The following is a 21,222-nucleotide window of genomic DNA, read 5'->3' on the forward strand; positions in this document are numbered from 1 at the left end:
ACTAGACAGTCTCCTCATCCAGCTGGTGTGGGCCGAGAAATGGAGTAGAGTGCAACTAGAGGTATTGAAACTGGTTGGGGGAGGGAGTACTGGGTCTTCTAGGCTTAGAATTATACTGTTTCACCTCCCAAATGCAACATGCAGCTATGTAGTGTGGTGAGAGTCCAAATTGGCAACAGACTCCTCAGGTGTGTAGTGGGGTAGGATAATCCTCCCCACCCGAATTGTGCATCAGTTAGCCCTTGCGTGGGAGCATGTTGTCAAACGAGTGTTAAAGCAACAGCCCTTTAGCAGATTTCTGCATATTGAGTGGCTACAGCCATTTCACCGGATCCATGAGGTTATGATGATGATGATGATGACAGTCTGAAAAGATGGGGGCTACCTAACCTTGGTGATCTTTACCCGGGGGATTCGTTTCAAACTCTTTATGAAGGCATGGAGGTGTTTGGAGTCCCTTCTATGCACTTCCTGCCATTTGCCAAGTAGGCACGTACCACCAGAAGTGTTGAATTTCTTCCCTGCTGCACCACCCCCCTCTACTGTGCTAGAACTGATCTTGGAAGGCGGTGATGGGAGGGGGGCTAGTGTCGCCCTTGTACGCTGCACTTAAAGGAGATAAAAGCAAAAAGAACAGATGATGATCTGGGTTTAATCCATTGTTTTTTTGCCCACCACGCCATCCCAGTTTGGACCCAGCCATATGAAAAAATGGCTTGACTCTGATCCCCAGGGGAACAGTCCATCCCAAACTGCCAAGTCAGGTCATCCCTGGACTGTGAACAAGCATCCTGGGACCATTTTCATGGTATCACCCCTCATCAGCCTGGCTAGCTTGAATCTAGTGGCGCAGTGAGCACGGGACCCACGTCTGGGCATACCCTTCCCACTTAGGACGACAAAAGCAAAAAGAACAGATGATGGACCGAATGCTGAACAGTGCAAACATTCACCCCCAGTCACAAAGATGTAAGTTTAATCGATTGTTTTTTTGCCACCACGCCACATGAGGGGTGATACCCTGAAACTAGTCCCAGAATGCTGTTTCCAGTTCAGGGAGGACCTGCCTGACCGTTTGGGCTGGACTGTTACCATTTGGAGGAGGCTCAAGACTGATTTGCTTATGGCTGGGTCCAACCTGGGGTGGCGTGGTGGGCAAAAAACAATGGTTTAAGCCAGGGTTCTGCAAAGTTGGTCCTGGAGAGCCGGGTCCATGCCAGATTTTTTACATATCCAAACTTAGAAAAATGTAGATTTCTGAAACATCTTGTTTCTAAATGTGGATATGCTAAAAATCTGGCATGGGCCCAGCTCTCCAGGACCGACTTTGCAGAACTCTGGTTTAAGCCTAGATCTGTGACGAGGAGGTGAAAGTTTGAATTGTTCAGCATTTCATCCATCATCTGTTCTTTTTGCCTTAAAGGAGATAAGCCAGCAGTATCACTCAGAGTGCGATCTTCAGGGAACAGATTGCAGACTATATTGTTGATCACAGAATGTAGCAGGGAATGTGTGCAGGTTCAAAAGATACCCAGTAATGCTAGATTCAAATTGATCCATTTCAGTGATCTGCATCATACATACTTGGCCCTAAACATCATACACCAAAGATACCCTAACAGACAATCATCCTGCCCCAAATATGGAGATTGCGTAGCCACCTTCCTACACATGGTCTGGACATGTGCGAGTCTGGAAGTGTACTTGAAAGAGACAGTGACTAAGCTCACAAAAGTAACGAAGATACACTTACAACTAACAGTCCAGCACTGCCTCCTCAGTGTTGCGGCAAAGCCCAAACAGGAGAAAATGGGCAACATGTTTGCAACTCTAGGCCTGTTTTGGGTAAAATGCTGCATAGCGATCCACTCATTGTTGCATAGGGAACCCAGAATATCGAAGGACATGTCCGAGTTGCCCCACAGGGGAAGAAATAGGACTGAGATTCAGTCGAACAGATTTGGCAGAAGGTTACCTCGTAGAATAGGCAGAGATATTAAATAAGCTAATGGATGTTCAAGTAGGCCAAAAGAAAAGTGTAATTGGGCTGTGTAACATGAACAGACCTAAGTGGATGAATTGTCTTCTTTTGTATTCGATATGGACTGCTATGTTGAGCAGCGCCACTGGAAACATCTCAAACATAAAGATGTTAAAAGGTGTTTAGATCTACTTGATGAAATCCTCTGTCTTTTGAAATATGCCCTAGCTAGTGGAATTTGCAAAGTCTGGCCAGTTCTCCCCATTTTTTTAAAGATGCTCTAACATACCTGCATCCTTTATGTAACTGAGTCCTTGTGTGTTCCCTAGTCTAAGGCCCTTCTTGTAGCTAGTAGATAATGGTACATTAGTTTTTCTAAGCACCAGTGTTTGGCACTCTTCCTTTTGATTCCTCTTACAATGTATAAATTTCAAATTGTTGACCATAGTTTGCATGCCTGTGGTGGTTAATTCAGCTGGTCTTTGAACTTGTGTTCAATAATGCACTCAGCTTATCTAGATTCATGTCACCCTCTGTAGGAAAGTGCCCTCTTTGGCATGGTTATCCCCCCCCCCCCCCCAACCCGCTCCACTTTTTGCCTGATATTGATGCCAACTTGACTGAGTGTGCAGAGATCCTGCTAGCCAGGCCCCAGCACCAGTGTTCTTTCCCAAAAACTGTACCATTGTTTCCGCAATTGGCACAACCTTGGTACACAGTTACGTCCTTTGTAAAAGGTACCCATGGTACCAAGGGCCCTGTGGCTAGGTTAGGTCCCCAAGGGCTGCAGCATGTATTATGCTGCCCTTGAGGACCACAGTAAGCCCGTGCACCCTGCCATTGCAGCTTGTGTGCGCCCACCAACCACTGCCTGTGGCATAGGTAAGTCGCCCCTCTAGCAGGCCTTACAGCCCTAAGGCAGGGTGCACTATACCACAGGTGAGGGCACAGCTGCATGAGCAATATATCTCCAGGCATTGTTCTTTTATCATCCAGACCCTTCTACTTAGAGTGCATTCTTTGCAGTGGTTATGAGAGCTGTAGAAATCCTTGGCCTCCAGCGGCACATAGAGGTAAAAAAACAATGTCTTAACGGAAGTCTTTCAACAGCCCCACTCCTCCGATTTAACAAGACCCTTCCTGAAACACCTTTAGGGTACTGATGTCCAGACCAGCCTCATAGGCTTGCCCCTTGAATGGTGCCTGAGTTTTCGAGATCAAGGGTGATTCTGAGCTGGAGTGGCTCAAAGGCAGTAGGGCTACAGCGCATTCCCTGGGCTTGTCCACAGCACAGTGTCAGAAACCTTCTCATTTCAACCCTCTATGCTGCTTTACTGCGACTCCTAGTATAGGGACTCCTAGTACTGACTGTACTCCTAGTACAGTCAGCCAAATCCTCAGTGTAGGAAAGTACCATCTTGCCTGGCATGTTACCCCCATTTTTCACTGTATATATGTTGTTTTAGTTGTATGTGTCACTGGGACCCTGGTAACCCAGGGCCCCAGTGCTCATAAGTGTGCCTGAATGTGTTACCTGTGTAGTGACTAACTGTCTCACTGAGGCTCTGCTAATCAGAACCTCAGTGGTTATGCTCTCTCATTTCTTTCCAAATTGTCACTAACAGGCTAGTGACCATTTTTACCAATTTACATTGGCTTACTGGAACACCCTTATAATTCCCTAGTATATGGTACTGAGGTACCCAGGGTATTGGGGTTCCAGGAGATCCCTATGGGCTGCAGCATTTCTTTTGCCACCCATAGGGAGCTCTGACAATCCTTACACAGGCCTGCCACTGCAGCCTGAGTGAAATAACGTCCACGTTATTTCACAGCCATTTTACACTGCACTTAAGTAACTTATAAGTCACCTATATGTCTAACCTTTACCTGGTAAAGGTTAGGTGCAAAGTTACTTAGTGTGAGGGCACCCTGGCACTAGCCAAGGTGCCCCCACATTGTTCAGAGCCAATTCCCTGAACTTTGTGAGTGCGGGGACACCATTACACGCGTGCACTACATATAGGTCACTACCTATATGTAGCTTCACAATGGTAACTCCGAATATGGCCATGTAACATGTCTATGATCATGGAATTGCCCCCTCTATGCCATCCTGGCATAGTTGGCACAATCCCATGATCCCAGTGGTCTGTAGCACAGACCCTGGTACTGCCAAACTGCCCTTCCTGGGGTTTCACTGCAGCTGCTGCTGCTGCCAACCCCTCAGACAGGCATCTGCCCTCCTGGGGTCCAGCCAGGCCTGGCCCAGGATGGCAGAACAAAGAACTTCCTCTGAGAGAGGGTGTGACACCCTCTCCGTTTGGAAAATGGTGTGAAGGCAGGGGAGGAGTAGCCTCCCCCAGCCTCTGGAAATGCTTTCTTGGGCACAGATGTGCCCAATTCTGCATAAGCCAGTCTACACCGGTTCAGGGACCCCTTAGCCCCTGCTCTGGCGCGAAACTGGACAAAGGAAAGGGGAGTGACCACTCCCCTGACCTGCACCTCCCCTGGGAGGTGTCCAGAGCTCCTCCAGTGTGCTCCAGACCTCTGCCATCTTGGAAACAGAGGTGCTGCTGGCACACTGGACTGCTCTGAGTGGACAGTGCCACCAGGTGACGTCAGAGACTCCTGCTGATAGGCTCCTTCAGGTGTTAGTAGCCTATCCTCTCTCCTAGGTAGCCAAACCCTCTTTTCTGGCTATTTAGGGTCTCTGTCTCTGGGGAAACTTCAGATAACGAATGCATGAGCTCAGCCGAGTTCCTCTGCATCTCTCTCTTCACCTTCTGATAAGGAATCGACTGCTGACCGCGCTGGAAGCCTGCAAACCTGCAACATAGTAGCAAAGACGACTACTGCAACTCTGTAACGCTGATCCTGCCGCCTTCTCGACTGTTTTCCTGCTTGTGCATGCTGTGGGGGTAGTCTGCCTCCTCTCTGCACCAGAAGCTCCGAAGAAATCTCCCGTGGGTCGACGGAATCTTCCCCCTGCAACCGCAGGCACCAAAAAGCTGCATTACCGGTCCCTTGGGTCTCCTCTCAGCACGACGAGCGAGGTCCCTCGAATCCAGCGACTCTGTCCAAGTGACCCCCACAGTCCAGTGACTCTTCAGCCCAAGTTTGGTGGAGGTAAGTCCTTGCCTCACCTCGCTGGGCTGCATTGCTGGGAACCGCGACTTTGCAGCTACTCCGGCCCCTGTGCACTTCCGGCGGAAATCCTTTGTGCACAGCCAAGCCTGGGTCCACGGCACTCTAACCTGCATTGCACGACTTTCTAAGTTGGTCTCCGGCGACGTGGGACTCCTTTGTGCAACTTCGGCGAGCACCATTTCACGCATCCTCGTAGTGCCTGTTTCTGGCACTTCTCCGGGTGCTACCTGCTTCAGCGAGGGCTCTTTGTCTTGCTCGACGTCCCCTCTCTCTTCAGGTCCAATTTGCGACCTCCTGGTCCCTCCTGGGCCCCAGCAGCATCCAAAAACGCCAAACGCACGATTTGCAACTAGCAAGGCTTGTTGGCGTTCTTTCGGCGGGAAAACACTTCTGCACGACTCTCCACGGCGAGAGGGATCCGTCCACCAAAGGGGAAGTCTCTAGCCCTTTTCGTTCCTGCAGAAACCTCAGCTTCTTCTGTCCAGTAGAAGCTTCTTTGCACCCGCAGCTGGCATTTCCTGGGCATCTGCCCATCTCCGACTTGCTTGTGACTTTTGGACTTGGTCCCCTTGTTCCACAGGTACCCTAGATTGGAAATCCACAGTTGTTGCATTGCTGGTTTGTGTCTTTCCTGCATTATTCCTCTAACACGACTATTTTGTCCTTAGGGGAACTTTAGTGCACTTTGCACTCACTTTTCAGGGTCTTGGGGAGGGTTATTTTTCTAACCCTCACTATTTTCTAATAGTCCCAGCGACCCTCTACAAGGTCACATAGGTTTGGGGTCCATTCGTGGTTCGCATTCCACTTTTGGAGTATATGGTTTGTGTTGCCCCTATCCCTATGTTTCCCCATTGCATCCTATTGTAACTATACATTGTTTGCACTGTTTTCTAAGACTATACTGCATATTTTTGCTATTGTGTATATATATCTTGTGTATATTTCCTATCCTCTCACTGAGGGTACACTCTAAGATACTTTGGCATATTGTCATAAAAATAAAGTACCTTTATTTTTAGTATAACTGTGTATTGTGTTTTCTTATGATATTGTGCATATGACACTAAGTGGTACTGTAGTAGCTTCACACGTCTCCTAGTTCAGCCTAAGCTGCTCTGCTAAGCTACCATTATCTATCAGCATAAGCTGCTAGACACCCTATACACTAATAAGGGATAACTGGGCCTGGTGCAAGGTGCAAGTACCCCTTGGTACTCACTACAAGCCAGTCCAGCCTCCTACACTCAGGCACAGTAGACTATGCAGCCCTTTCGAAGCCACGGCCTAGGTTCCCACAAGTCACATGGCCACCCGGGGCAGCATTCCACCCAGTCAACCACCCCTCCAGCTGCTGCAGCTTCTAACCCTCTTTAGTGTGTTTTTAGCAACACACAGCCACTCTTTGAGTGGCAGGATCCATCGGTCTCTGCCAGTGTGTCAGGCCATCACCTCAAAGAAGTGGATGTTGCGGATCATTCAGCGAGGTTACACATTTCCAATCTAAGAAACCTTGCCTTCCTTGTCACCATCCGTAGTACGGTCGAAGCAGGACCATTTGTCTCTTTTATGACAGGAGGTCTAGGCTCTTTTGGTCAGAGATAGGTTGAGGTTGTTATTACTGCTATTTTCTGGTGCTGAAAAAAACAGAGGTCTCTGCCCTGTTCCAGACCTCCTGCCTCTCAATGCTTTTCTGCATAAAGACAAATTCAAGATGCTCACCTTGGCCAGGTCTTGTCTGCCCTCGACTCTGGAGATTGGATGGTAACACTGGACCCTACTGGACTCTTATTTTCACATCCCGACCTCCAGGCCAACAGGTGTCATCTGCTATTCTTGGTGGGCCAGGACCATTTTCAGTCTGTTGTGCACCTGTTTGACCTTACCAGTACCCCTCAGGTGTTCACAAATGTGATGGTAGTGTTGCAGCTAATCTTCAGAGATCGACAACTGGCTGTTGACATTGGGCTCATTCCCAGCAGTCGTCACCCACTTCCCGACTACAGTGGACCTCCTAACGTCATTAGTGTTCACTAAAAACGTGCTAAAGTCGCACCTGACTTTTTCTCACCTACCCCATTTCATCTGAGACATTCTGAACATGGTGCAGTTTTACTCCCATCTCCCAAAGTGGAGAGTCCAGAACATTCGGTGTAGGATCCAGATGTTTAAGCCCTTATCCTGAATTTCATTGAGGATGACTCTAAGGTTGCGGGCAAGTACGTCATGTGGTACATGCAGGCTCCGCAGTGGGATCTGAAGTCCCAGTGGTAACTGCACAAAGGGGACGTCTCTGACCAAGTCCGGATTTCAGAGGAGACTACAAAAGATCTGCAGAGGCATACCTCTCTATCTACCCCACACTGAGCTGACAGCGGTGACCGGTACATTACTTGTGGGTTGGGGAAACCATCTGCGAGAGGTGGAGATTAGAGGCCTCTAGTCTTCGGCAAAGGATCGATTCCACATCACCATGTTGGAGTTGAGCCATCTGCTTAGCATCTGAAAGCCTTCCTTCCTTCCGTCCATTAAAATAGGCTGCTTCCGATGTTTACAGCAGGCAGGACAGGATGGGGTTGTGGACCCTGTGCCTGGAGGCCCTGCACCTCAGGACATGGCTGGAACGCCAAGGAATTTTCACAATGGTGAATCAACTGGTGGGATACTTTAATGGCAGGGAAGACAAAAACAGCCATTAATGCCTAGTGGATCACGAATGGTGGTTTCGCCTGGAAGTGGTGCAAGGTCTCTTCTGCAAATGGGGGTGAGCTTTGGCTTGATCTGTTCACGACCGCTGAGAAAATGCATCGTCAGCATTTATGCATGTTAGAGTTTCCAAAATACCTTTCGCTTGGAGACATGTTCTGCTTAAAGTGGATCTCTAATAGTCTTCCTGTCAATCTCACTCCTTCCCCCAGTTTTGAAGATCAGAAACAACCTGGCCCAAATCATCGTAGTGTATCCAGGTTAGGCATGGAGATAATGGTATCAGGAACTCCTGGGCATGAGCATCTGTCCTCTGTTCAAACTGCCTCATCAGGAGGATTTCCTGGTGCAGTAGCAGGGCAGGGTTCTGCACCGGAACTTGCACACACTCGATCCCGAATGCTTGGACATTAGCCGGGGACAGTTGAATGCTTTTTACCTCCCTCCTGAGGTCTCGAATGTCATGTCATCCTCGCAGCCAGGTATCCCTTTACCAAATCTGTGTACGCCTGTTGTTAGGACAAGTTTGTGGCTCGGTGTGCCATCAGATGAGTCAGCCCACTTCATGCCAACTGTCCGAGGTTTTGTGGTTCGTGTTGCCCCTAGCCCATCAGGGCTTTGCTTTGGGCACTGTTAAACCTCACCTGTCACTATTTCAACCTTTCTTAACATCTGCTGGAGCATCATACTTTGTTTAAATCCCCATTTGTTGTGATGCGTTTAATTAAAGGGCTGCAACATTTAGATCCATATCCACCCTTTAGTATGCACCTGTGGGATTAGTTTAGACCTTCATGTGTTCTCCATTCGAACCTATTCATTGCTGTCCTCTTGGTTGCTCACTTTTAGGACAGTCTTCTAGGTTGCCATACCATTAGCACGGAGGGTGGGAGAGCTTCAGACCCTCTTGGTAAACCCTCTGCATACTAATTTCAACCCATATAAGCTGGTTCTTCAGACTTGTGCATCCTGTTTGCTGAAAGTTATGACTCCCTTTTTAATGTAGGAAAAACCATCTCTCTTTTAATGTTCTTTGCTCCGTCTTCAGTGGCTGAATTCAAAGAAGTCTTGGTTTCTGCATTAATCATTCCACACAGCACTGAGTGGGCAATCAGCTCTTCATTGGATTCACAGGAGTGAATGAAAAGCGGTGCAGAAAAGCGCCATCTGTCACTGGGTCATACTCTGAATCAAGATCTGCTACGCATTATCAAAGAAGCAGCCTCCTTGAAGGCTTGAGGGCTTCTTCAAACAAGAAGCCAAGGCAGCTTCAATTGTATTAGCTTGTGCACTGTGTTTCCTACATATTTGTCAAGTAGTTACATGGGCATCAATTGTGTAGGAGGCTGGCTCAGTATATGGTTTACACCTATAGGTGAGGCACCCTGTACTGAGTCCTGGTAACACTTAGTGATAGTGTTAGTGGCTCCAAATAACCAAAGCTCTCATAGGGTAGCTGTGGAGAGCAGCTATTGCTTGTCGGAGAGGGTGCAAAACAATTGCAAATACCACAATAGTTAGTCATAGATGTTCACACAAGAAAGAACCACACCAGTGTTAGAAAAAGAATGTAATATTTATTAAAATGCAGGCACTAAACTAACTTTGGTATATCTCTTAACCGGAGATATAGACACACAAAAATATACTTAAAAACAGGTAAGTAAAAGTATAAAATTACATTGGCCCCTATTGGTAGTATGGGGGAGGACGTGGGATTGTCAAACCATATACCAAAAAAAAAATAGGATGAGAAAGTCACAACTAACCAAGACTGACACCCAAGAATCTTCTGGACTTAGGAAGTACTAAAATAACAAAGGTAAGTAAATAGGTTTCCCAAGGCACTCGTGTGCAGAGATGTTACCCCGGGTCAGTGTCCATGCAAAAAGTGGAAGCAACCATGTCAGAAAGATCCTACTTTCCTTCAATTTGTATCACTTTATATGTTCACAAAGCACTACTGTCTGAACAGCCAGGTCTCTCAGACAAGCACTTTGCCTTTTTGATTCTCCTGGGCTTTTTAATTTGAGCCAGTTCATGGACTCAGATCCCGAGAGGTACACTTATGGTAGCTATTCAAAGGTAATGAATCTGTAATTAGGAGCCTCTGTCAGACGAACTGATTACTTACCTTTGGTAATGCCTTTTCTGGTAGAGGTTCTATCTTACTGCAGATTCCTAACAGACCCTCCCATTCTCCCTGATAGGTGAAATGTACTTTTTCCCTTATAAAGATCTCAAACTACAAAACAGCACACTGGACACAACCAGTTTGATTTTGGCTCTGCCTGCGGAAGAGTCAATGGCCCTTATTTCGGCTTGCGAATGTCGCATCCGGCTTGGTTAACACAGTGTCACAGGTGGTAAGTCAGTCTGCATGGTAATTTTCCACAGTTTTCCAAATCCATTCGGATACATAAGGAATATTCTAAGGTGAGGAGTCTGCGGATAGATAGTCTCTACCGGAAAAGCCATTACCGAAGGTAAGTAACTTGTTTCTTATGTTTGTAATTAATTGTCACTTTTACATCAGATATGCCCCTGTTTCTGTTTACACAGTACTGCAGGATCTTTTTCAATTACCTCATTTGCATCTTTTACATTATTGTCCTTCTGCATTTGACTGATATTTTTTGTTAATTCACCATTGCAGTCACCCCTTTTCTGCTGGAATCAGACTCCAAACCCTAATTCTAAGACCAATCTATGAAAAGTGCATTTTGGAATGTGTTTTAATATGAAGCCTTGTCAATAAAATATGTAGTTATTTTGTTTAGCCATTTATTGTCCTTCATTTGGAAAGACCAGAAAAGTTTCTGCTTTCTAAATATTTAATGTTACTTCACTGTGATAATAAAATTAAGGCTTGTAAATTTAGATGTTGTTAATACCATCGGGTACATCTGAAAGTAATTGTAAATCAAGGCACAGTGCCTCAATCTATATTTACCTACTAGTTCTCGAGTTAGAGCTTCATAAATTCCATTTTCTTGAGTTAACTTGGGGCACCTGTTACTCGGGTTTGAGTGATTGCCTGCACTAATTTTTGATCTTTTTCTTCCTTTTTTTCCGTGACCTGCTCACGTTCTTGCTTAGCAAATGGAAATTCTTGCAGTAAGTGGCGGCTCTTGATTTACAGAATGCGTACTTGTGTTGGATCAAAACTGATCTTCATCTGTCTTTCACTCCTTTTTTAACAGAACTTTGTCTCATTTTAGACCGCTGTGAAGACAGTGATTGCTGTCAATGCAATGCATCACCATAACCCATAAACTGCCGTACCTAAATCCTAGATCTTAACCACTGATGGACATTGATTATCAAAATTGCACTGTTTTGCATGGCAAAAGTTCCATAGTCCATATCAGGATGTTGTATGTACTTGCATTAAATAATATTAACTTTACTGACTTCTTATAAGAAATTAAAAGGTTTATAGTGAAGCAGAGTATGCTTTTCCCAAAATTTCAAGTGTGCTTTTGCCTTCTTTATCAGAGTTAGAAAAGAAGTAACACCAGTATATGTAGTGTAATGTAAGAGCGAGAAACCTTACGTGTTAATGTAATCTATTTATTTTCTTTTTGCTTTTTGATTTGGAGATAGCATTAAGAACCACTGTGAAGAAAAGTCACTCCAACTTTGTTTTCTTATGATAGGTTGCTTTGCGTTTTATTTTACCTTTACTAAACATAAAGCTTATAACTTGCAAGATAGTACAACATTTCCCAGTGTCTGCAGATGCCTCACATTTGAATATCTCAGGTGCCAAACTGCATCCAAAAACTTCGGACGTGTCTATTCAGCATCAGTAGGCAGCACTAGCTCAGAACAGATGCTGGAAATGGGGTTTGTGGCGATGTCACTGTAGCCGTAAAGCATTCCCCCAGGCATGCGGACGTCTGTTCTGGTTTTTCTACTCCTTTCGATGTGGTTCCAGACCTTCTCAAATCCAAGGTGAACAAGTTATTTTTGGTGCACTCCTAGCCATATGTCCCCGTCAAAGTCCGGATTTAAGCCCTCCTGCAGGTATGATGTACACATTTCTAATACAGACCCACACAGTGACTGTTTATGGGGTCTCCGCTCGAGCCACAAATTGTCATCTGACCTCTGCATGAACCCCAGGGGCATCAAAGAGCAGGAGGCCAAGCTTTCCATCTTCCACGTCTGTGAAGGAGAAGCGATGTCAAGAAGAAAAATAAGTACTGCTCTTCCCCCAGGAGGTTGAAATCCAATTTCATGTCACCTCCTCTGACATCTTTGTGTGGCAACTTCTTTCTGGAGCTAGAATTAGTAGCGTTGTCCACTCAGGCTTCACTGGCACCACCAGACTAGACACCAATGAAGACCAAGCTTTAATGCCTCCACCTCTTCCTCTAGTACAGATACCGCTGCTCGCATACCCAGAATTCACGGCACCAGGAATTTATCCAGCCATCTTTTCTCCTGGTTATGCTGGACATGTTCAGGAGAACCGCTGTCCCCTCTGGTGCACCTGTCTGCTCCATGAGACTCATTTATGCTCCACTCAGAACCCAGACTTCTGCACCTTGTGTTCCTGCCAGCTCCGCCTGGCTCCAGCACTCTCCCATGTTACTTATCAGAACACTGGCACCAATCACAAATCCAACAGCACCATTGCCATCATCTGTGGAACCCTGAGTCCTTTGCCCCAGATTCTACCCCAGCCTATTCATGGACAGCCTATTCATGGACAGCACTTACACCCTGGGAGGAGGCTGAGATCTAGAAGAGAGGCTCAGCACCTCTTAGAGGAAGAACAGTTCCATGGATAAGGAGCTAGTGCCCACAGGACACCATACACGATCTCCTTAGATCAAACTCTGACCCACAGTCCCCATATGGTCAAGGAGACACAGATGGCCCCTAACCCTCCTCTGATAATTCAGATCTGCTGACTCATAGAACGTAAGTGAGCTTGTCACATCGCTTGACATTGAGATTGCCCAGCCTCTGGTCCAGTGCCATCGCGGATAGCTTCTTTCCACGCAGGGATTAAGAAAGCAATGAAGCAAACAAAAAAAGTGCCACGGCCAGATCCTTGGGCCTCTCAGTGCGAGCTTGCCAGCAGTCTACCTATTGCCCCTTTCGAGGCTTTGGGGAGGGGTACCACGCCAACCACAGGTCAGCCACCGTCCTCCAGCTTCACACCATTCAGACACAGAGGGTCTAGCCAGATGTCAGCCACCACCCAGCCCCCCTCTTGCACAACGCCCAAGCCCTCCTACTATGGTTCTGCAAGACCATGCTCGTCCAGTTGGATGGAGGATTCGATTTCATCTCCCTCACTGGTGGTACATAACATTGGACAAATGGGTCTTGCAGATCATACAGAAGGGCTGTTCCCTGCTCCGCGAGGAAGTTACTGCTCTCTTGGCCAAGTGAGCTATAGAAAGGGTCCAGATATCAGAATTAGGCAGTACTTGTTATTCCCGCCCTGTCTTGGAAAAAGGAGAAATTCAAGATGCTCACTCTGGCTCGGGTGTTTTCTGCCCTAGACCAAGGAGACTGGATAGAAGTGTTGGGATTGCGGAATGCGTATTTTCACATCGCCATACTGCCTGCCCACAGGCGTTACTTGAGATTCAAGGTGGGCCACGAGCACTTTGTTTACCGTGCTCCCCTTTGGTCTCACCAGTGCCCCTTGAGGTGTTCACCCAGGTGATGGTGGTGAAAGCAGCTCATCTGCGCAGGTTGGTGATTTCACTCTTCCCTTACCTCGACGACTGGCTGTTTAAGGCTCCCAGGCTCTAGTCACCCACTTTCAAACTACTGCTGGCCTCCTGCATTCGCTGGGGTTCACTATAAACATGCCAAAGTCACACCTGACTAACTCTCAGAAGCTCACAGTGTAGTTTCAGGTTTATCCTCCCCAGCAGCGAGTCCAGGATATTCAGGTTATGATACCGATGTTTCGGCCTCTATCCTGGATTTCGGTGAGACAGACTCTGAGGCTGCTGGGACTCATGGCCTCCTGCATCCTGTTAGTCAAACATGCCAGATGGCATATGAGGGCTCTGCAGTGGGACCTGAAGTTTCATTTGGCGCAGCATCAGGGAAATCTTACCGACACAGTTCAGATCTCAGAGGGAACTGCAAAAGACCTGCAGTGATTTTTGGTGAACTGCAATTAGGTCAGAGGCAGACTTCTCTCCCTTCCCCAGCCAGATCTCACAGTAGTGACAGATGCATCACTTCTGGGAGAGGCGGAGATCAGAAGCCTCTGGCGGAATCCGGACTCCATATCAACTTGCTGGAGCTCTGGACGATCCGACTGGCATTGAAAGCATTTCTTCCTGTTGTGAAAGGGAAGATAGTGCAGGTGTTCACAGACAACATCACCGCAATGTGGTACCGCAACAAACAGGGCAAGGTGGGGTCGTGGACCATTTGTCAAGAGGCTCTTCGTCTCTGGACATGGCTGGAACAGCAGGGCATAACCATGGTGGTTCAACACCTGGCAGGTTCTCTGAATGCCAGGGCGGACAAACTCAGCTATCGATACCTATCGGATAATGAATGGTATCTCCATCCGGAGGTGGCGCAAGGACTCTTTCAGCAGTGGAGAGAGCCTTGGTTAGATCTGTTTGCCTCCGCAGAGTCTGCAGTATTACGCACTAGAGTTTTCAAGGCGGCAATCGCTCAGCAACACTTTTCATCATGAGTGGAGTTCAGGCCTCCTGTACGCTTTTCTGCCCATATCACTCCTGCCCAGAGTTCTCAAGAAGATCAATGTCGACCGTTCCCAAGTCATCCTAATGGCTCCAGATTGGGCACGGAGAGTCTGGTATCCTGAGCTTCTTAAAATGAGCATCAATCCTCCGATCAGGCTGCCCCTTTGGGAGGATCTTCTGTCACAGCAGCAGGGGCGGGTTCGCCACCCGAGCCGGTAAACTCTTTACCTTCATGCGTGGAGATTGAGTGGCGGCAGTTGATGGCTTTTGTCCTTCCTCCCGAAGTCTGTAAAGTTATTTTGGCAGCCAGGTGTCCCTCCACTAAAACGGTATACACCTGCCGTTGGGAAATGCTTTGTATATTATTGTGCAAAAAGGTCTATTAATCCTCTTTTCTGCTTCTCTTTCTGATATTCTTCTCTTCATTCTTTCCCTTGACAAGCAGGGCTCTGCCTTGGGGACTCTCAAGGGCTATCTTTCTGCCTTATTAGCATTTCTTTGGCTGCCTGATCAGCCTTCTCTGTTTAAATCCCCCATTCTACATAGATTCCTCAAAGGGCTTGTACATATGTTTCCCCCTACACCCTTTGTTATGCCCCAATGGGACTTAAATCTTGTCCTCACATTTCTGTTGTGTGCTCCCTTTGAGTCTTTGCACAACTATCTCTGCCGGCTGTTCACCATCAAGACAGCCTTCTTAGTGGCAATAACATCTGCCAGGAGGGTGAGTGAGATGCAAACTGTAGGAAAATACCATTGTTGGCATGGTCACCCCCCACTTTTTGCCTAGTGTTTATGCCAGCTTTGATTGGAAGTGTGCTGGGACCCTTCTAACCAGGCCCCAGCACCAGTGTTCTTTCCCTAAAACTGTTCCTTTGTTTACACAATTGGCACAGTCCTGGCACACAGTTGAGTCCCTTGTAAAAGGTAACCCTGGTACCAAGGGCCCTGTGGCCAGGGAAGGTCCCTAAGGGTTGCAGTATGCATTATGCCACCCTCAGAGACCCCTCACTCAGTACATGCACACTGCTTTGCAGCTTCTGTGTGCTAGTGGGGAAAAAAGACAAAGTCGACATGGCACTCCCCTCAGAGTGCCATGCCTACAAACCACTGCCTGTGGCATAGGTAAGTCACCCCTCTAGCAGGCCTTACAGCCCTAAGGCAAGGTGCACTTTACCACAGGTGAGGGCATAGCTGCATGCCCTTACAGCGTCTGTCAATTCTTAGACATTGTAAGTGCAGGGTAGCCGTACTGAGTATATAGTCCTGGAGTTTGTCATTACGAACTCCACAGCACCATAATGGCTACACTGAATACTGGGAAGTTTGGTATCAAACTTCTCAGCACAATAAACCCACACTGTTGCCAGTGTGGGATTTATTGAAAAATGCACACAGAGGGCATCTTAGAGATGCCCCTTGTATGTTAGCACAACTGCTAGTGCAAGGCTGAACGGTCTGTGCCAGCCTGCCACTTCCAGACGAGTTTCTGACCACATTAGATGAGTGCCTTTGTGCATTCTGTGGTCAGAAACAAAGCCTGTCCTGGGTGGAGGTGCTTCACACCTCCCTCTGCAGGAACTGGTAACACCTGGCGGTGAGCCTCAAAGGCTCATGCCTGGTGTTACAGTGCCCCAGGGCACTCCAGCTAGTGGAGAAGCCCGAACCTCTGACAAAGCCCCAATTTTGGTGGCCAGTCCGGGCGGGAAAATTAGGGAAAACCGGGAGGAGTGACCATCCCAGCCAGGACCACCCCTAAGGTGTCCAAAACTGAGGTGACAACACCCTTGTAACCGCCTCCCTGAACCCAGCTCACGATATTCCTGGTGACCTACAAGAAGAAGGACTGCTACCCTGAAACCCCCAGCAGAGAAGAAGGAAGACAACTGTTTTTTGGCCCTAGCCATTCCAGCTTGTCTCCTACTTCAAAGAACGTGCAAAAAGACCAGCGACGTGTCCAGTGGGTCCAGCGACCTCTGCAAACTCCAAAGGACTGACCAGCACCCAAAAGGACCAAGGACTCCCGAGGACAGCGGCTCTGTCTAAAGAAACTAAGGACTCTTACCTCCCTCTCTGGATTTTGGTGGGCCAAGCCTCCTCCACTACTAAGTTGAACTTGAGAGCTGTCCCTATTCGCCTCATAAGAGGGAGTTGAACAAACTGAAGGGTGTGAGGAAGAAGACTTTCGGCAGGCAGCTTAGTGTTGCTTTCAGTTAACAGCACTTCCTTTAGGGACGCTGCTCCCATGTTTTTTTGACATGGCAACAATGGTGAGCCCTAACCTACTGGAACACAATAGGGTCTTTTTCATAGGGCGCTTCCAGTCACATCATCAGGATAGACCTGAACACGAAAAACTCTGTTGACTGGGCTTGAGCTTTTCTGTTAGCTTGATGGGGCATGCTTGATTGCATTATATTGGTCTCTTGTGAATGTACTAAGTACCTAAATGGATATGCTCAATTACCTGGGGCTGCTTTTTTAGTCAAAAGACAGACAGCACTTGAACAGCTCAAAGATGACAGAACCACAAAAAGATCTCTGGGGCTTTAGTCCACAACAAATGCTTTTTGCTCCTTTCTGAGGTCCAAAGCCTTCAGCAGAGGTTTTCAGTTCAGATGGAGCCAATCTGCACCAGCAGGTCAACTGCAACAGAATCCCATCATCAGTCAGTATAGAAATGGGGCAAGGGACACCGATGTCATGTCCAGCCTTCCTCCTTTGCACCTGCGAGGAAGCCTCAGTAAGCTCCTCTGTGAAGGAGTAAGAGATGCTGGTGGGGGGACTGGTATCTTCTTTTCTGTGAGCCTGGCAGACCATTACTGCAGAGCAGTGTGTCCTACAAATCATAGAAAAGGGGTATATCCTATACTTCCAGCAGTAACACCCAACCATCCTTCCTCAGGAGACCTACTTTACTATACCAGTCCTGTGCTCACACAGGACATGCCTGTGTTTTGCAGTGGGTGCTGCTCACTATTAATTTTCGGTCTTCCATTGGATTGACTTCAGCACCTTGAGTTTTCTAGGTGATGGCAGAGGTCCCAGCCCATTTCAGTTGGTTGAGGAATGTGGTGTTTCCAGAGCTGGACAACTAGCTGCTCAAAGATTCACCACAGGTGATATCACACCTCCTACTGATGACCGCTTTATTGACCTTTGATTTGGGGTTATCAGTTAATGTATGCAAGTCTTACCCAGAGCCCTCCCTGTACATCGTGTTCCTAGAAACAGTACTGAGACAACCTTGCTTTAAGTGTTCCAAACGCCTCAGAGGATCTTGGACATTCTGGCTATGATTATGGTGTTTAGGATTCTAGTCCTAGCAGTCTTACACCTGCTCACTCTGTTGGGTCCTTGCATCTTCTTGGTCACTAAAGGAGGCTGGCATAGGAGGACCATCCAGTGGTGCCTCCTCAAGCAGTGGCTTTTAATGAAGGTATTTTGTCTTCTGACCTACTGTGGCCACAGTAGTAATTCCAGCTGGCGACTGAGCCCTTCCTCTTGTCACAGTCAGTCTGTCCAGATCTGGCCTACAGCACAACTGCAAGGTGGTACATCAACAGATAGGAAAAAATGGGGTCTTGCATTACGTAGCACTGGCTCTGGACTTCAGCGTACCATCAGGCTGTGGCTGGTAGCCAGCCATCTGGCGGGTTCATTCTGAGTCTGAGCCAACAGCCTCAGTCAGTGTCTTTTTGACATCCATGAATAATTGCTCCATCCAGAGGTGGTTCAGGAGGTCTTTGCTCTGTCGGGCACACCTCAAGTGGATCGGTTTGCCTTTTAAAGCAACTCTAGTTGCCCAAAATACACTGCCATCCAGCATCCATTGCAGTGAGCCTTTAGGGACGTTTTTCAGTTGAAGTGGAAGTTTTGACTCACTAGGAGTTTACTCCAGTGCTCTTGATTTGTTGGGTTCTAAGACTGATTGGCGAGAACCGGGTCCAAGCTGGTCTCATAGCACAGGTCTGGCTAAGAAGGGTATGGTATACATACTTACTGCTTCCTAAGTGCTCCCTTTAGTCTCCTGCTCAGAGTAGATTGTCAGTCAGGGGGCCAGGTCCTGCAGTGAAATCTCCAAGGATTACACCCTCATGCATGGAGATTGAGCTGGGCCATCTGAGTTCAGATTCCACCAGTGGTGGTCAACATAATCCTGTCTGTCCATCGCCCCTCGACTAGGTCGGTTAATTCAAGTCAAGTGACCTTGGCTCACATTTTACAGTTTGTGTTATCTTTAGCCCAACAAGATTAAGCAATTGGCACAGTCAATTCAGCATATTTCGTCCTTGTCTGTATTTTTTTGGTCTCCCAGACCAAGCTTCTTTGATCAGGATGCTGGTCGATACCAGATTTTTGTACGATTTGACAAATTGTACAGCCGGTCTATTTTTATGTCACAATGGGGCCTGAATTTTTTAATTTATTGTTGACATTTTTAATCAGTTCTCAGTTTGAGCCTATATATAGAAGAGGGTCCCTTATTTACAAAGGATGTGTCAAAAGTTGCGGTGACCTCAGCTTGTCACGTTAGTGAGCTGCCTGCTTTGAGCATTCATGCATCTTTCACATGCTTATTTTCAGGTAAGCTTATAATCCAAGCTAAGGCTGCTTTTCTACCTAAAGTGGTGTCTCCATTTCGTCTTGGCCACTGTCCATCTGCGGCCCACCCTATCATGAAGGAGGGAAAGCAGTCGCATGGATTGGACTCTAGGCGTACAGTAAGCTATTTCAGAGGCGTCAGACTTGATCCAGAAACTTGTAAATAGTACTGCACACTGGTAGGTGGTGTTTTGCGGGTCTGTGCAAATGTTTTTCAGCTCCGGAAGTGATGACAGAACCGCATAAAAGTGCCACCCATGCGCTCTGATGTAGGTACCTTTCTTTGATCCCCTTCAGACTCTGATCTGGAGTTACTCCTTAGTGTTTTCAAGACCCTTCGAAAAACTATTTTTGCAAAACATTTCCTCTAAGCAATGAAGCATCATAAGACAGTTGTGAGGGGACTGTCACAAACAAATGTGTTTGGCAGACCCTCACAAAGCATGAGTATGTTGCCTGGGGTTGAAGCACAATTCCAGGGCCTGTGACAGCTGCACCTAGATGAACTGGTAGGCAGTACAGGACCGCATAGCGAAGGTTTGTCACTAAACATCAGAAGACTCCCATCCTATGACTGCTCAAAGTTGAAAAGAAGGTCCCATTGCTGGTCCTGAAGTCTTTTCCATGGCAAATCGTAGCCGCAGTTCAACTCTTTAGGTAAGTCCAAGAAAAAGCATTAAAAAATCAGGAATTGGCCTTTTCCCCACTCTTAAACTCCAGAGAGGGTGTGAGACCATGCCACCCGGACTCGTTCTCAAGCCTAATGCTGATACACCTCAATATGCTGGGTCCGTTCTTCACATTGTGTGCATCTTACAAGTTCCCTCTAGCTCTCCTTTGGGCCCCAAGGATCCACAGTCTGACCTCCTCTGGCAGATCCACCTTTGGCGCCTTGCCTCTAGCCTTCTGCGGGTTCAGCACGGTCTACTGTACCAGCTTGGGTTCCCGCGCCACCCACTGTAGTGCCTCCTTTCACATGCACGGTGGTGCCACCAATGTCAGAGGGGGATTCACAGCCAATTGTGCTTTGAACTCCAAACAGAATCCAGCACAACTGAGGTTACACCCTACTCCATCAGAGCATAGCCAGCCAACAATTCTTGTGGTTCTGATTCCTTGCCCTTACCACAGGGTAGGGTCCAAATTTTGAACTCCCTTTTCAGCACTGATTCAGACACTGATAATTTTGATTAAGGATGATGATTTTGTCTCCCAGTATGATGAAAACTGTTATGAGGAACTATAAAATGCTGTTGACCTGGATACTTCCCCAGATACTGGCATTGTTTCTCCTCCAGGCCCTGCCATGGATGAAAGTGCCTCCTTTGCTGTTATGCAAATGGCTGAAGAAGTATTGGGCTTACAACTTCCTACTATGGAGATGAAGCTTAATGCTCTGGCAGAAGTACTCCCTCCTGCCCGGACACTTCCAGAACCTCTCACCATTTAACGAGGCCCTCATGGATACCCACTTGGGCAAAACCATGTTTGGAGCCACTAGTCAACAGTCGCTAGTTAATAGACCGATTCTTTAGGGCGATCGACCAGCCCCAAGGGACCCTGATTTTTTAAAATAACATCCCATGCCAGTGAGCTTGGTGGTGCGGACTTCCACAAGTAAGTTAAATCCCATTGCTTTCCCCACCCCACCACCTGATTGCAATACTGAAAGAATATAGAAATTAGGCAAGTGCAATCAGTAAACTCCTGCTGTCTTTTAGGCTGTTACTCCCATGCCCTATGGGACATGGTGGTCCAAGTTTTACTGGCAGTTCCAGACACCCTCCTGGCATCTCAGACTCAAAATATCCAGTATGGCCACGATGCAGCAAACATTTTGATCCTCTTGTTTGGAGATTACCAACTGCTTAGGTCAGGCGATTGGTATGAGTTTGGCACTTGGGTGCCAAGCTTGGATGAAGTCCCCAAACTTTTCTGGGTGTATCTTAGCATCCCTGATAGACATGCCATTTGCTGGCTCTCGCCTTTGTGGTGAGAGAGCAAATTCTGCTCAGAAACATTTTAAAGAACGCAGGGCCACAGCACATTTCTTGAGCTTGTCTGCCACACGCAGACAATTCC

At 47.3% G+C, this 21,222-nt stretch overlaps 1 protein-coding gene across 12 annotated transcripts in view; it reads left to right on the forward strand.

Annotated features, from left to right (window-relative positions):
- Positions 1-21,222, forward strand: part of FRYL (FRY like transcription coactivator) — a 1,894,812-nt gene that overhangs the window by 1,803,151 nt on the left and 70,439 nt on the right. For 9 of the 12 annotated variants that reach the window (XM_069201557.1, XM_069201569.1, XM_069201550.1 and 6 more), the window contains one exon: positions 10,937-10,954. The exons of the other annotated variants lie outside the window; for them this stretch is intronic. In XM_069201557.1, coding sequence (XP_069057658.1) covers positions 10,937-10,954 — 18 coding nt within the window. The remainder of the gene's footprint in view (positions 1-10,936; positions 10,955-21,222) is intronic. 12 annotated transcript variants of the gene reach the window in all.

The sequence above is a fragment of the Pleurodeles waltl genome, chromosome 1_2 (genome assembly GCF_031143425.1).
Source record: "Pleurodeles waltl isolate 20211129_DDA chromosome 1_2, aPleWal1.hap1.20221129, whole genome shotgun sequence".
Lineage (NCBI taxonomy): Eukaryota > Metazoa > Chordata > Amphibia > Caudata > Salamandridae > Pleurodeles > Pleurodeles waltl.